Raw genomic sequence first — 17,004 nt, 5'->3', positions numbered from 1 at the left:
ATTCTTATGTCATTTTGGTAATGATTATACAATATAACATTTATAGAAGCATTATGTAATAAACTGCTAAATAAAAGGTATTTTTGATCAAACTGAATTCTTCATCAGAGAGGTACTTAATTTTTATAATCTAAGAGCTACTAGATTGCCAAAAAGGAAGCACAGAAACATTCAGACACAGAAACCTTAAAAATGGTTCTGATATTCAAATAAAATATAAAATGATTTATTCCAAAGCCATACCCAAAACATACAATGAAATACATCCCTGTTAAAGACTTAATAAAAAGAGCAATCTTTACATTTTACAGTTTGAAGACCTTCTGTTCCCACAAAAGTCTCATAAAAGTTAATTCCATAAAGTGTCAAATGTATTTTCCTGTTTATATAAAATGTACTCTCTCTTCAAATATAGCAGTTGTATTATGAAATTGTTCTCAATTTCTGAAATTCTCACTAGTCTATAGCATCCCATTTTCACATGCTTCTTAAAATGAGGTAAGAAGACAAACGGTGAAACTTTTTTTTCAGATCATTTTTTCAGAAGTCAATGCCTTGCTGATGCAAAGTGCAACATACTTTTGTCATCCCTTTCATCTGAAATATTTTCCCAGTGGTTACTCAGTATTTTGCACAAAAAAAACAGTTGCAATATCTGTCACTTAAAAATCCGTAACATGTTGTAATTCTTCTTATGTGATTTTAAGGTCTGAATCAAAGCCATTGCCACAGTGATTCACTATTTTCTTTACAGGTATTTTAATAAATATTCCTCAATTCTAGAAGACTGTTCAAATCCTTTAAAGTGAGGGTCAGCAAACATCTTCTGTAAAGGTCCAGATATTTTGTTTCGTGTGTCATTTTTCTGATGGATATTTTTTACAACTGTAAAATGTTTTTAAAAAATTATTTAGCTATTCTGTAATTTGCTACTCCATTATTTTAAAAAATAGAAGTAACTAGTCTCTAAATTAACTATTCAAGTGTTAATAAAATGTAAACTTCACATTGTGCAGTAAAATAAATCCATGGTTTCTGACTACTAAATCGAAGGTTCATAAGCAGTAAGAAATGAATCCCATTCAGAATGGGGCTACATTCCAGATATTCTTTTTAATCAATGACACTTTCTTATAGCTTCTTTTTCACTTTCATTGAATAAGTCACACGTCTTTGTTTTTTCTTGGTCTTACTTTTTACAGGGAAAAATTCTTTTCATGAGGCTAATTTGAAGTTTTTGAAATTAAAGACTGGAATACTTTCATGCTGACAGAGGTAGATGCACACGCACTGGTATATGCAGTTACAGATACTCGCATAAAATGGAAACCATTATTTTATATATAAATTAATTAATCACAAATGCTCTCCATGGCTAAGAAAGAATCAGTGGAAACCAGATAGAAGGTATGCAAAACAGTCCTACAGAATGTTCTAATTTGCTTTTACCACATGTAGTTGCTACATTTTAGGAAAACGTGATTTAATTATAAAACATGTAAATATAAATTAATATAGTGGCATGATTTATTCAGGTTCTTGATGCATATAACCTGGAGGTGACTAAACTCTGATATATAACATGGTCCTATAGCTTGGTACTGAGAATCACAAGTGTGTGTGTGTGTGTGTGTGTGTGTGTGTGTGTGTGTGTGTGTGTGTGTGTGTGTGTGTGTGTGTGTGTGTGTGTGTGTGTGTGTGTGTGTGTGTGTGTGTGTGTGTGTGTGTGTGTGTGTGTGTGTGTGTGTGTGTGTGTGTTTTGCATGTTTTCCTTTCCTACCACAGTGTTATAACCAGATTATGGCAAATAAAAGAACAGTTGTAAATTTACCCAAATATATCATAAACAAGTTGGAACACTCTGGAATTACAGTCATATGATATTCTACAAAAATATTTACAAATTCTAAAGCTGAAAAAGTTGAAAACTTTGGTATCCCTAAAAAGAGAAAGTTCAGGGCCATGCGTGGTGGCTCACACCTGTAATCCCAGCACTTTGGGAGGCCAAGGTGGGAGGAATGCTTGAACCCAGAGTTCGAGACCAGCCTGGCCAACATGGTGAAACCCCGTCTCTATCAAAAATACAAAAATTAACTGGGCGTGGTGGTGCACGCCTGTAATCCCAGCTACTTGGGAGGCTGAGGCACAAGAATCACTTGAACCCAGAAGGCAGAGGTTGCAGTGAGCCGAGATCATGCCACTGCACTCCAGCCTGGGTGACAGAGTGAAACTGTGTCTCAACAACAACAACAAAAATTAGCCAGGCATCGTGGTGCAGGCTGTAATCCCAGCTACTCAGGTGGCTGAGGGAAAAGAATCACTTGAACCTGGGAGGCAAAAGTTGCATAAACTGAGATCATGCCACTGCACTCCAGCCTGGGTGACAGTGAGACTCTGTCTCCAAAAAAAAAAGAAAGAAAGAAAGTTAAAGTATACCGGGGAGTCCATGCTCAATTTTTGAACTATAAAAAGTTTTCAGTGCAAAATTATTGCTATTGATAAACAGCAATGACACAAAAACCACATGAAACACTGAACGTCTATAAAACACATAACAATATCCTGAAGGTATGTTTTGGCATAGAAAAGGTAATTCAGGGATAGGAAATAACAGGTTGCTTTACTGATTTAATTCTAAGTCTGGGTGTTGGAGTGTTTAAACACTCTCTTTTTGCAAACAGACTCAACATATTTATAGCTCATCATGTTTCTTCTTAAATGGCCACTTTGGGTGTTGCAATACGTGGTCTGCAGCCTGAAGGACAAGATACATAAATTCTTCTACGTCGAAAGAGTAGTTGGTGAACTTCGGGTGCTCCCCAAGGGTTGGATGGTGGCCCTGTGAAAATAAACCAAAACACGAATCCATAACTCACTGAGGGCATGGTTTTCTCTACAGCAGGAAATTATGTTACTTTGGCTAAGGCAACTTAATTTATGTTCTACATCAGAGACCAGCAAACTTTTCCCGATAAGGGCCAGATGATAAATATTTTCAGCTCTGCTGACTCTAAGGTCTCAGTCACAGTTACTCCAGTCTGTCATTGAAGTGCACAAACAACTAGAGACAGTGCATAAACAGACAGCCACGACTGTGCTTTCTTTACAAAAACATGTCATGGGCTGGATTTGCCCACAGGGCTGTAACTGGTTGATCCCCTCTCTATATATAATCTAATAGATCTTTCTAAGCCCAAATTTCACGAAGCTGCCTTTGTAACATTAAAGATATAGGTTGCTTAATTCCCCTTTTTCTCCTATTTGAAAATATAAAACAATTCAGTATTCCAGAGAACAGTTTATCTTTGCAGCACTCAAGTTCAATAACCATTTTTCATATCAATAATTGGATACTTTAAACCAATTAAAAATGAAGCAAGGTAAGTTTTGTGATTGAACTTTACCTTATCCTGAGGAAAGACTTTGTTCTGCCGTCGCCAAGTGATGTAGTGAACGCCTCTCAGCCTGGCCAAGTCTAAGTAACACCGTTCATCTTCACAGTTGTACCTAAGGGCACAACGGTGTCACAACATGAGGCTTTTGTCCAAGGTTTTTGCCAAATCAACAACTCTGCAAAAATAAAATGCAGCTCCCAAATATGTCCTTGTAAAAGGTTGTAAACAAGACTGAGGAAGATAGTAAACAAGACTGAGGAAGAGAATGTAAAAATATTCTCTGAACTAAATGAAATTAACTTTTAAAAAACAAAATAGGGTCATGGAATGGAGAGAATTGACCTTATTCAATAGGACCTGCTGCCTATGGACTTGACATGACCTTATAATACCTCTGTCTTTAAATGTATGTAAGTGGCAAGGGGGATAGGTAACACTTCCAAGGTCATATAACTAAATAGTGAAGGATGCAAAAGTAGAACCCAGGTCCATTAGACTATAAGGCTTGAGTTTTCTCAGTTACATTTCTCTCCCTTCCCTCTCCTTTCTTCCATCATTCCTTCTCTCTCTATAAGAGAAATGATGGAGATAGAATCCATTATCTGGCTATTTCTCTACATATATCTATATATTTTCGAAATGTTTTGCAGGGTATTGGAAGTTCATGACAACTTTTTTCCTAAATAGCCTCCTATTTAAATACAGAGTCAAATCATTTTTAAAATGAAACCATAGAATCCAGATATTTAGACATAATGGGGGGAACCAGGTAACAGTAACTGCTATTAGTGTCTCAAGAACTAAAATGGAGCACAGTGCCAATAGCAGAATTATTATGAGAGGGAAAGCCATGTCTCCACAAACCAACCACTGAGTTAAAAGTATGCCCTGGGCAAATCATTAACACCCAAAGGCCTGTTTCCCTGTGTATGGGATCAGCAAGCACTAAGTGAAGTGGTTGGCTTGTGTTTTGGAGCTATGTTGTGCATGAGACATAAATGCTTTCTTTTAAGACAATAACTACACTGTTTGCAAGAAGACACTCAGAGTTTGGGAGGTATGCAGGAACAAACTCAGAATAAGGAAATCACAGATTCACATCTTCCGTATCATGCTCGGGATGGGAAGACGAAGGGGTAGGTGGCTTACTAAGTGCAGGCTGCAGACTTTGTATTTTTAGCTTCAGGCCTTTTTTCTTTCCAGATGTCTATATGATGTGACTTCTCTTTTTGAATGATTAAATATTAAGCCTTTTGATGCTCAGAATGAAAGCTTTAGCACACAAAAAAAGCATTATCAGTTGCTTCAGTGTAAAACTGCCTCCAAACACTTACAGTTCAAATACAGCAGCCCAGTCTGGAAGGAAAAGTAAATGGGTCAGACCAGCTCCATGCATTCCAATAAATATGTCCGTGTTGTGTGTGATCCTTAGTTGATCTAAAAACCCAAGTTCTCTGTGAACATACAGAATAACATGAGAGAGATGGGGAGAAGAGAGAAGTATTAGGTTGAGTTAGTTCATGATTCACAGTAAGGATATTTATAAAAGTGTACTGCCCACTTTGAACCACATTCCATTTTTAAGACGCATTTTTGCCAATTTCAAGTGCACTCTAGTAATTAATAAATTTCTTAATAATTTAACATATTTTCTAAGTAAGCTCACCTATCCTTTTAGGTTTAAGTACTTTTTTTTAAAGGAAGCTTTAATATCTGTCTTAAATGGAAAAGCAGTGACATATGACATCAACAAAATTGTAAAAATTGATATAATCAAACTAAGTAGTGTTCAAATCGAGGCAGATACTATTGCAAGAGAAAGCTCAGAGCCTGAGGCCTGCTCTTTCTTCATGAAAAAGAGAAATTGGCAAGTGTTAAAGAGATGTTGTGACACACTAGCACTAAATTAAAAACTATTTTTTAAAAAGAAACATTTCTCCTTGTGTGATTTAAGTTTTTTAATGCCATCTGGGTACATCCAAAACAATCTCAGATACCACCAGGGCATTATCCTGCCTTTGGAACAGACAAATCCACAATTTTATGCATGTTAGGACTGTACAAATGTTCTCTAAATCCAAGACACTAACCAGTGTTTAAACTTTGAACCAAAAATCAGTCCCCAAACAATTCACTGAGGTGAGGGCTAGGGAGAAATGCTGGAATAAGGGTGACACTCTGAATAAACACAAAGAAATGAGATCTCCCAGCCCCACTTTACCCAAAGTAAAGAAAAATAAATGATCAAGATTATTTTGGATCTACGAAGGGAAGCTGAATTCCCTTTTACACCAGCTAACAAGAAAAACTCCAAATAGGGAAAGGAAGACAGCTCCATGTGTATGTGTATCACAACGAGAACATGTGCCTCAGTTTCTCCAGGAATGTGAACTGATGCCAAGGGAAGGATGGCCATTCACCCAGGTGAACATACCCCTGCACTGCCAGCTGTGGAAACGCCTGTGGTCCGCACTCACCAATCCCCATGCCAACATGTTACTAATATTTCCCGCAGACTGGCAAGGTATGAATTCATTGTCATTCTTGCTTATCTGAGAAACTACAACATATCCTTAAAAGCCAGTCAATGATACAGCCTCAGAGGTACCCTGCCCAGTTCTTTCCATTTCTTCCCAGCTTCATCTCAGTGAATGGTTTTGGGACTGATGTGGGGGCCCCGTCTTGGCTCACTCATTTCTTCAAGCAACACTGACACAACATTTCTTCAGCGCAGCAGATTTTACATAATCTGTAAAATGGGACTAGCTGGACCAACTCAGAAGACTGTTGAAAGCATGAGATGAGATAAAGCAAGTAAGCATAAAAGTACATTTCGATAAATAGTAGCTGTTTTTACGATTGCTATTTATCTCTATTCGATGTCTGAGATCCTCAAGACCAGGAATATGCCATCTGCCATAATGGGATTCCTACTGCTGAGACTGGTGACCAGCTCATGGGTCCCCAATAGAGATTTATTGCGCAAATGAACTAATGTATGATGAATGAAGTACAAAGCTCCCATGCTTACATTCTCTGAAATTAAGTGTATCTATATTAGATACCCACATGCTGGGATATGTATACTTCTTTTAACTGGAAAGTGTTCATAGTGTTAGATTTGGGAAACACAGCTGTGACTGTAGGTGGACACAAAGACAAAAGTTTTCACTTTTCCTTTTGATCTTTTCTATACTGCTTGACTTTTTCAACCAGAAACATGTACTACTTTTACCAGGAAGATGTAATTCTAGCAACAGGAATTACCTAAACTGTGAATAATAGGCATATTCTGTCTTTCTAAGCCTTTTAGTTGTATTAAGAGTTTTAAAAGAAATGTAAATATTTGGTAAGATTTTTTAAAATTTCATGTTACTCTGACCCTCAAATTATCCCCATATAAATAATTTTAAGTCAGATGTTGAAATCTGGCAGCAGGCAGGGCAAATTAGGTTTATAACATCTGTAAATTTTGAACTAGTTGCCAATTTTTTTTTTGAGACAGAGCCTCGTACTGTCACACAGGCTGGAGTGCAATGGTGCGATGTCAGCTCCCTGCAACTTCCACCTCCCGGGTTCAAGCCATTCTCCTGCCTCAGCATCCCGAACAGCTAGGACTACAGGCAGACGCTGCCACACTCGGCTAATTTTTTGTATTTTTTAGTAGAGATGGGTTTGCACCATGTTGCCCAGGTTGGTCTTCAACTCCTGAGCCCAGGCAATCCGCCCATCTCAGTCTCCCAAAGTGCTAGGATTACAGGCGTGAGCCACCGCGGCCAGTCTGCCAATTTTTTAAAATTATGAAATTTTAGGCCGGGTATGGTGGCTCATACCTGTAATCGCAGTACTTTGGGAGGCAGAGGCGGGCAGATCACTTGAGGTCAGGACTTCAAGACCAGCCTGGCCAACATGGTGAAACCTCATCTCTACAAAAAATACAAAAATTAGCCAGATATGGTGGCACATGCCTGTAGTCCCAGCTACTCGGGAGGCAGAGGCAGGAGAATCACGTGAACCCAGGAGGTGGAGGTTGCAGTGAGCCGAGATGGCACCACTGCATTCCAGCCTGGGTGACAGAGCAAGACTCTGTCTCAAAAACAAACAAAAAATTCTGAAATTTTAAATGAAAATCTGAATTCATCACTTCTTTTGAATAAGGAGATGGAGTCACAACATCAGGCCCCAGAAAGCCAAAGAGTAACTGCCCTTGTTCCCAGGGCCTTCACCTGCCCATTTCATTCATTTATAGTGTCTACTTGTCCCTTCTGGGCCTACAAATGCCAATGGCTCCCACTGGAAAAATGCTTTCTAGCCCCCTTGACCTCATCCAAGCAAAAGTTGACAGTGTCTGCTGAGATTGGCTATTACTTACCTATACTTGTAATCAACAATCTGGACTTCAAATGTAGATACTGTTTTCAGTGCATTTACAAGCTGGGAAAAAACAGAAACATTTAGCATTTCTTTTCCTTCTTTCACTTCTGTTTTTCCTTTATGAGTCCTAACATTTCTTTTTTTACATATACTATTTCAGATATTAAATATCATTTGGTAACAACAACAAATAAAAAGAAAATAAATAAATATCATTCAGGTCAATAGTTCTGAACTGTCATTAAGTTCAAATCCAGGCCCCACCTGTGAACACATGACTCTGCCTCCCTCAGATACCAATGCACTGTGTTGTTGTGAGGCTGAAAGGAGAAGACAATTCATGGAAGCAAAGTGCTAGGCACAGAAATAACTAACCATTAATTGTTGTTATTACCATTTGCTTATTATTCCCTCAACTTTCAACGTACACTTTTGGGCACCAGTATGCCCAAAATGTTCCAGACTTTACCTTAAGAGTTTTTGTCCCATCCATTATCTCATTTCAGACAAACCACTAGTGCTTTGAACCTCATCCTCTGAAAACACTAAGGTCTTGGCAGAAAAACATTTTCAGTACTTCTACATGGAAAAACAATTATTCTTCTAGCAAACAGAAAGTAACAAAGCATTGTTAATCTATTATCAAAAATATAGTCATGGTTCTCTGTCCCTCACAGTTAGGCCACTGGGGATCACCACCATTCAGAAATTTCTGCACCTGTATCATGTTGCCTTGTGGCATGCACTGCACTGCAACAGCAACATCAACAGTTGCAAGTATCATTGATGGGGCATGTAAATGGTGCTGGCATTTCTAAGAGTGTCCTTAGGTTTACTTCACTTAATCCTCGTAAGAATCGCACCAGTGGCCGGACGCAGCGGCTCACGCCTGTAATCCCAGCACTTTGGGAGGCCGAGGCGGGCGGATCACCTGAGGTCAGGAGTTCGAGACCAACCTGACCAACATGGTGAAACCCCGTCTCTACTAAAAATACAAAATTAGCTGGGTGTGGTGGCACATGCCTGTAATCCCAGCTACTCGGGAGGCTAAGAGAGGAGAATCACTTGAATCCGAGAGATGGAGGCTGCAGTGAGCCGAGATCGTGCCATTGCACTCCAGCCTGGGCAACAAGAGCAAAACTCTGTCTAAAAAAAAAAAAATCATACCAAGTATCATACCAAGTAAGTATTAGTACTATGCCCACTTTACAAATTAGACAAGATAGGCTCAGAGAAGTGAAATAACTTTCCCAGGATCTCACAGCTCCCAAATGCTCAGCCAAAAATAAATCTAGGTCTTCTGACCCCAGAACCTGTGTTCTTAACCAGTGCACTCTATTGTCCTGCTTACAGAAAGCAACAAGCAGTGACCAACATTTAATCCCCTCCCATCTCTCTCTCTCTCTCTCACACACACACACACACACACACACACACGCACACACACAGTCATAACATAGAAATTTCTCTCTCCAGACAGCCCCTGAACTCTTATAAAGAGTTGAAGGGGTAAGAAGATTAGAATTCTGTTTTACAGGAGAGATGGCAGATGGCATAAGCCTTGGTCTTTTAACAAGATTGCACACATAAAAGGAATCACGTGTGCTGACGGTCTCAGGGCAAGCATGCCCTTTTTCATGACTTCTAGTTGCACGAGAAAGGTGGCCCTATCCCTTCCGATGGCTATTCAAACCCTAAAGTTGGGCAGGATTCCACAACCCATGATTTAATGAGGCCATGTGGGTTGATTAATAAATACCTATTTATTAATCAAAGTATAGCCAAAGGTGCTTTCTTCCCTTCCCAGGAGCTGCCTTTCTAGTAACATCCAATCCTCAGGAAAGAAGCAGCCAGTTGGGTGCTCTTTGGCTTGGAGTTGGGGGCTGAATGATCAAATTTCGCCTTTGGGTGCCATCATCTGGGCAATGTGCATGACTGGATCTGAAAACCTCACACCATGCACTAAAACATCTGCCAGCACTATACCTTTCTACTGGACTTCTCTGCAGTGGCCTGATGCTGTTCCTCAGCCTGCCCCTTCCTGATGGACTGGGGCCAGAGGTAGATTCTGCCTCCTCTGAAATCTATTTGCTGTTTTAGTAGTAGCACACTCTGGCTAAGAAAGTAGTTTCAGTCCCCGACTACCTTGACTCATGCCCCCGTTACTCTAATCACCAGCTGGGTGACCTTAGGCATGTTTTTTAACCACTGAGCCTCAGTGTCCTTGTCTAGAATAGAGGATAATAATACAATACCTACCTCATGGGTTTGCTGGGAGGGTTGGGGGGCACAATGTACAAAAGGAGCACACAATAATATGCTTGACCTCCAATTGCACTCAATATGTATGGTCTATACCAATATACACTGTTGATCTGTTGGCTACTGAGGCTTCCCATTTGTATACCCAACATTGCACTATTTGATACGTTCTTATTTCTAGGTCTTTAAACACACGTTCTTATTTCTAGGTCTTTAAACACACACATACAATCACACACACCCTCCACACACACACTGCTCATTTCTTCCATCCACAGAGCTTACAATTAACACCTCATTATGCCATATGTTCATGTCCTCTGTAATCCATATTGGTCTCAGGAAGAGATGTTAATTACATAATTCTGATCAGCCTGTTAGGCAGCCAAATTAGTCTGTGTAAAATATTTTACCCATCAAAACATGACACACACACACCCACCCCCAGCTTTCCTCTTACTAAGTATTTTCCAGTTTGTTTCCACTTATCTGCTCAAGTTAAAAGCCTCAAGTCACACTTGATCCTTGATACCTTTCCTGGCCTTCTCTAATGTGAATGTACTTTTACATTCCAAAAGTAAGTATCATAGGTCCTATCTCCAAAATATATCTTGAATCCATCTACCATGTCATCTCTACTGTCATCACTTTGGCTAAACACTCTCCCCTGGGCCACAATAACAACTTCTGATCAATCTCCTTGCTCTCTTACAGGCAGAATGACTTAAAAATAAATGTCAATTCATGTCTCTCCCTCTGTATTTGTTTTCTATTTGCTGCTGTAACAAACTGCCAGATATTTAGCAGCTTAACACAACACAATTTATCCCCTTACAGTTCTGCAGGATTGGAGCCTGACGTGGGTCTCACTGGGCTAACATCAGGGTGTCAGCAGGGCTGTGTTCCTCCTGCAGCTCCAGGAAAGAACCCACTGCCTTACCTTTTCCAGATTCTAGAAGCCCTCCACACTCCATGACTCATAGGCCTGCCCCCTCCATCTTCGAAGCCAGCACCGTGGCATCTCTCTGGCCCCACTTCCCTTATATCTCCCTCTCTCTCTTTCCTGCCTCCCTCTCCCACTTTTAAGGAAATGATGAACTCAGATCTGATCAGTGAGAAGAATCCAATGAAGAAAAGAGCTGTCCAGGCCGAGGCAAAAGTTCTCTAGCAGATGGAGTTTAAGACCCATTTGTGATTATACTGGGCTCACGTGGATAATCCAAGATAATCTTCTTACTTTAAGGCCAGTTGGTTGGGGACCTTAATTCCATCTGCAACCTTACTTTCCCTATGCCATGTAACCTAACCTGTTCACAGGTTCCAGGGATTTGGATGTGGACATCCTTTGGGAGGAGGAGGAAGAGACATTATTCTACCAACAACGCTCTGCTTTAAAACTTCACAGTGGCTTTCCCCTACACTGGAATAAAATCCCTCTCCCACCAAGGTCTAGGAGGCTGATACGATCTGCGGCCCCCTGAACCATGCCTGACTTCTTGGATATCGCCCCACCTCTCTCAAGATGCTACAGTCATATTGGTATTTTCTCTGTTTCTAGAATACCGAAAGCTCAGTCCACTAGAATACATTTGACTCTGCCCGGGAGGCTCTTTCCCTTGCTAGATTCTTCTCTGATTAGGTCTCAGTCTAAGCAGTGTCTCTTTGAATGCTCTTGTGTGAGTACCAACCCCCTTCCATCCACATCCCCAGTCTCTATGAATCACCCTGGTTCATCCTTCGAAGCACTTATCACTGCCTGACATCACTGTACTTATTGACATTTTTACTTACTTCTTATCTGTCTCTCACCTCTACAGTGTAAGCTCCATGAGGTCAGGCACCTTCCCCGTCTTTACTCTACTCTATCTCCAGGGCCTAGAACATGGCCTGACACATAGCAGGTGCTCAATTAACTACTGTAGAATAAATTCTTACTACTGAGAGGCTATCTTCAGGCCATGATGTTGTAGGTAGTGGCCTTGCATGGTGATCTCATTGAGGTTAAATGTAATTTATGAGTTGGTGCTACTGAAATGAGTCAGGATGCCAAAAGTGCAGTTTCTAAGACGTGGTCATGTATAGAGATTCTTCCAACTGAATCTGCTGCTGATACCACAGGATTAATGGCCTCAACCAGCTTTTGCATCAACTATGCAAAAGGAAGTCTTACATTATTGCTACTTGTTTGTCCGGATGCCCTCTACTGCAGTCAAGGCAAGATTCAGACAGCTTTTTCCATGCTTAGTTGATGCAGATGAACATTTACTATAAGGCAAAGGTAGTTTGTCCATGAGTGGTTTGGTGAATCTCACTAGAAATTCAAATCCAATAAATAAACTGGGCATAGGCCATCAAACTTTTCTCAAAACTAATAGTTTTAAACCAAAGCTTTTAATGTAATGTGAAAAAAGAAAACACACACAATTTGCTTTATGAATTCAATATGAAGGCATTAAAAATGCATACCAAAAACTAACCTCATTTTGGTTTAGGATTTTCCGGTATTCTGTGCTCCGTGCAAGAATAGTGACTCGAATTTTTCCATCCTGTAATCAAAATCAAACAGTAAAATAACACTGTATATGCCTGGGTAGATGAATGAACATCTGAACCTCAAATGTGACTTTCACAGAGATGAAACTCAACAGGATACATTAATAGAACCATTCATTTTTCGCCTGATTCCTTCACCACTCTCAGGGAATAAAAATGTATCCACTTCAACCACCAAAGGCAAAAACCAGTTCATTACATTGTCTGTTTGGTTGGGTGGGTGAATTTTTTGGCAGGGGTTGTGTATGTTAGATGAACATTTGGGGAGGTGAGGGAGATACAGCCAATGAAAGGGGAAAGGAGGGCAGGAGGAAGCACATTCTTGTAATATCCCTTAGTTTCTCTTTTATAGGTTTTTGACACCTGGTTTCAGATGACTCCAGGTCAGAAAATGTTTTTGGGTTTTGTTTTGGGACAGTCTTGCTCTGTCGCCCAGGCGGGAGTGCAGTGGCATGATCTTGGCTCACTGCAGCCTCTGCCTCCCGGGTTCAAGCGATTCTCACGCCCCAGCCTCCTGAGTAGCTGGGACTACAGGCACATGCCACCACATCCAGCTAACTTTTGTATTTTTTGCAGAGATGGGGTTTTGCCATGTTGGCTAGGCTGGTCTTGAAATCCTGGACTCAAGTGATCCACCTGCCTTGGCCTCCCCAGAAAATGTTAACACAAAAACATGGTCTCCTGATTATTTCTGTTTCTGAAAAGGTGGTATCAATTTTTATTAGGGAAAAAAACTCAAGCCCACCTCAGAATCCACAGTGTATTCATTACCTTAGGTCCTTCTTGTGTGATGTTTAGTCTGTGTAGTACATGCTGGGAAAATGCCCTGAATAGTCCAGTATTTTGACAGCCAGATATCTAAAATAAAAACACTCGTTCATATTACAATGAATACTTCTGTATTGTAATTTAAGATACTGTCAAGTTATGTATAAATGTTATAATGTCTGTTAATATGAATGCTAATGGTAGACAATGTGCTTACCAGAGGAGTATTATAGAACAGCCCATACCTCATGCGGGGGAGTAATGAAAAAACAGCTTCTTTAAAACATACCTAAGAACAAAGATACATTAAAAGATAAGAGGATGTAACTTGCACCCTTCGCACCAAAATAGCACATATAATTTTGAAAAATAGATTTTAATTAATCTCCATCTTGCATTGCTTGAATAACACACTATTTCATTCAAAGAGAACAGAATTCATATTTTTGGAAAGATTATAGAAAAAAGTTTTCAAAGGCTGCATGATTAACAACACTGAGGATTCTAATTATATAAAAGAAATTCAGAAATTCAGAAATCAGTGGTAATGGCTAATAGGAACTCATAATAAATGTTTATTTTATGAGTGAGTCATCTGCACTCAAGAAATATTCAGACATTTCAGGAAAATTTCCAGTACCCTTTTGGAATCATAAGTTTTCAAATGTATAATGTCATAATCAGTAAATGCATTCCATGTGTCGGAGAATAGATCACCATATCCATAAGAACTCTGCAAGTAGAAACAAAACAAGGTTTTAGGGCAATAAAAGGATACAACATGACTTTTCAAAGATGCAACAAAATACCTGAATTTGCCTGTGTTAAAAACTAACAATCCTACTCAAGTTCATAAAATCCATATAAGCAAAATGGATCTTCATCTTGGGCCACAGCAAATGCCTAATTTGATGAAATATCATCAGAAATAATTATCACAATTATACTCTTAGCCATTAATAGTGTTTCATTTTTCTACCTTCTTTTATTCTCACATCTTTGTAGTTCAGGGTTTTTTCCTGTGAACATCTTATCCAAATTATAGATACACACAACACACACATATGCCACCGTTTGTACACACTCTTATGCTCAGTGTGCAAAAACCATCACGGTGAATGAAAAATACTTTGGACAAAAATTTCAGAGCAAGAAAATGGGTTCAAAGTTTTAACACTGGCTGGGTGCAGTGGCTCACGGCTGTAATCCCAGCACTCTGGGAGGCCGAGGCGGGCAGATCACCTGAGGTCAGGAGTTCGAGACCAGCCTGACCAATGTGATGAAACCCCATCTCTACTAAAAATACAAAAATTAGCCGGGCATGGTGGCATGTGCTTGTAATCCCAGCTACTCAGGAGGCTGAGACAGGAGAATCACTTGAACCCGGGAGGTGGGGGTTGTAGTGAGCCGAGATCATGCCATTGCACTCCAGCCTGGGCAACAAGAGCGAAACTCCATCTCGAGAAAAAAAAAAAAGAAAGTTTTAACATTAAAAATATAGGCTGGTAACAGTGGCTCATGCCTGTAATTCCAGCACTTTGGGAGGCAAAGGTGGGAGGATCACTTGAGCCTTGAAGTTTAAGGCTGCAGTGAGCTATGATCATGCCATATACTCCAGCCTGGGCAACAGAGCAAGACCTTGTCTCTAATAAAACAAAATAAAATAAAATAAAAATATATAATATATGTAATTCTATGAAATGTCCCCCCACCCATTGACTAGTGAATAAAAAGTGGTAATTTCCCATGAATATTAATGGTGTCAATAACAACTTTATATAATAATAATAGCATCCTACACACTTCCTGTGTTCCAGGCACTGTTTTTGGGCACTTGACATTATTAATGTACATTAAGCCACCCACAAGCCTAATGAGTTGATAATATCATTTTCCCTATTTTGCAGATGAGGAAACTGAGACATAATTTTAAGTCATTTGCCTACATTGCAAAGCAGCTGAGTTATAGAGCTGGGATTCAACTCAGCCTGTACTGCCAGTTCCATCTGACAGCTGCCTCTCAGCAGGAATTAGTTCTTTCTAGTATAATTACCACATGCTTTTTTTTTTTTTTTTTTTTGAGACAGAGTCTCACCCTGTCGCCCAGGCTAGAGTGCAATGTCGTGACCTGGGCTCACTGCAACCTCCACCTCCTAAGTTCAAGCAATTCTCCTGCCCCAGCCTCCCGAGTAGCTGGGATTACAGGCACACACCACCACATCCGGCTAATTTTTGTATTTTTTGATAGAGATGGGGTTTCACCATATTGGCCAGGCTGGTCTCAAACTCCTGAGCTCAAGTGATCTGCCCACCTCAGCCTCCTAAAGTGCTGAGATTACAGAAACCACATCCAGCCTCATTTATTTTTTGAAAAGTAGTTAATTATGAGCTCCATTAGCTAAGGAGAAGATCAATTAATTTTTAAATGGTTTCACTTAGATTGAAAAATTCAGCCAATAGAAATCAGAAATACGCATTGTAGCATTACATTCAAACTCTATAGTTATACATTATGTTCATGTCATTTTATCTTTACAGCATTCTTTTCTCAGATTTTGAAAATTTTACGTTGCACATATTACAGTTATTTCAAAGTTATTGAGATCTGTTAGATGTGAAAAAAAAAAAAAAGCCTTCTTTCCATGTTCCTCCAATGCCATTCTAATAAAGGCCCTTTTCAACACCATCTAAAATGAAATGTCCCTGTTCTGGCTCAATAATAAATAAAGGGCAATTAAAAGAAGTGATTCTAGATGATTTCCTGAGATAAAATACTTCAGATAAAATAAAATATGTTTGAAAGGAAATTTTAATAATAAAATACAGTAAAATCCTGACTGATCCTTCCTCAGGGAAGTCATACATTACTGAATAAGAACCACCTCCAGAAGCTTCTTTTCCCTGTTTCCCAAGTCCAAATTATCCACCATTTGGGAAGGAGGGGCTTCTTCCTACACTCATGTTGAAGAATATTTGGATAGTCTTCAAGATGACATAAAATTTCCTTTAGTGTGTCTCAAATTTAAACATGCACATAATCTATGACTTAGAAATTCCACTTACAGGAATCTGTCCTACAGAAATGCTAGGATGAGCATGTGAAGATATAGATATATTGAAAGGACGTATGTGTTTACAGTCACATTTCAGTAAATAGCACAGAACTGGAAACAAAACTAAATGTGATGCGGGGGGTGGGGTGAGAAATGAATACATGCACGGGTGCATGCATCCAACTTCCAAAACATCCATTAAACAGAATACCACATAATACCTAAAGCAAGGATAGCCCTAAAGGTACTGACTTAAAAAAACATTCCAGAGATAATACTAAGGTGGCAATATGAGACAGACAGTATACTTTCCATAAGAATATAAACATATTGGCCAGGCATGGTGGCTCATGGCTGTAATCCCAGTGTTTTGGGAGGCTGAGGTGAGAGGATCACTTGAGGCCAGGAGTTCAAGACTGTATTAGCCAGTTTTCACACTGCTGATAAAGACATACCTGAGACTAGGAAGAAAAAGAAGTTTAACTGGACTTACAATTCCACATGGCTGGGGAGGCCTCAGAACCATGGCGGGAGGTGAAAGACATTTCTTACATGGCAGCAGCAAGAGGAAATGAGGAAGAAGTAAAGCGGAAAACCGT

The 17,004-nt window shown here is 39.6% G+C and overlaps 1 protein-coding gene across 7 annotated transcripts in view; it reads right to left on the bottom strand.

Moving 5' to 3' along the window:
• Positions 1–210: 210 nt before the first annotated feature.
• Positions 211–17,004, bottom strand: part of EOGT (EGF domain specific O-linked N-acetylglucosamine transferase) — a 38,540-nt gene continuing 21,746 nt past the window's right edge. For 6 of the 7 annotated variants that reach the window (XM_054482746.2, XM_063661851.1, XM_054482747.2 and 3 more), the window contains exons 11-18: positions 13,993–14,085; positions 13,570–13,641; positions 13,356–13,442; positions 12,509–12,577; positions 7,768–7,829; positions 4,730–4,849; positions 3,405–3,507; positions 211–2,839 (exon numbers count right to left, since the gene is read on the bottom strand). In XM_054482746.2, coding sequence (XP_054338721.1) covers positions 2,693–2,839; positions 3,405–3,507; positions 4,730–4,849; positions 7,768–7,829; positions 12,509–12,577; positions 13,356–13,442; positions 13,570–13,641; positions 13,993–14,085 — 753 coding nt within the window. In that variant the 3' untranslated portion in view covers positions 211–2,692. Of the gene's footprint in view, positions 2,840–3,404; positions 3,571–4,729; positions 4,850–7,767; positions 7,830–12,508; positions 12,578–13,355; positions 13,443–13,569; positions 13,642–13,992; positions 14,086–17,004 lie in introns of those variants that run through there. The other variant, XM_054482748.2, reaches the window with a different exon arrangement.

The sequence above is a fragment of the Pongo pygmaeus genome, chromosome 2 (genome assembly GCF_028885625.2).
Source record: "Pongo pygmaeus isolate AG05252 chromosome 2, NHGRI_mPonPyg2-v2.0_pri, whole genome shotgun sequence".
Lineage (NCBI taxonomy): Eukaryota > Metazoa > Chordata > Mammalia > Primates > Hominidae > Pongo > Pongo pygmaeus.
This window is presented reverse-complemented; position numbering and strand designations above follow the sequence as displayed.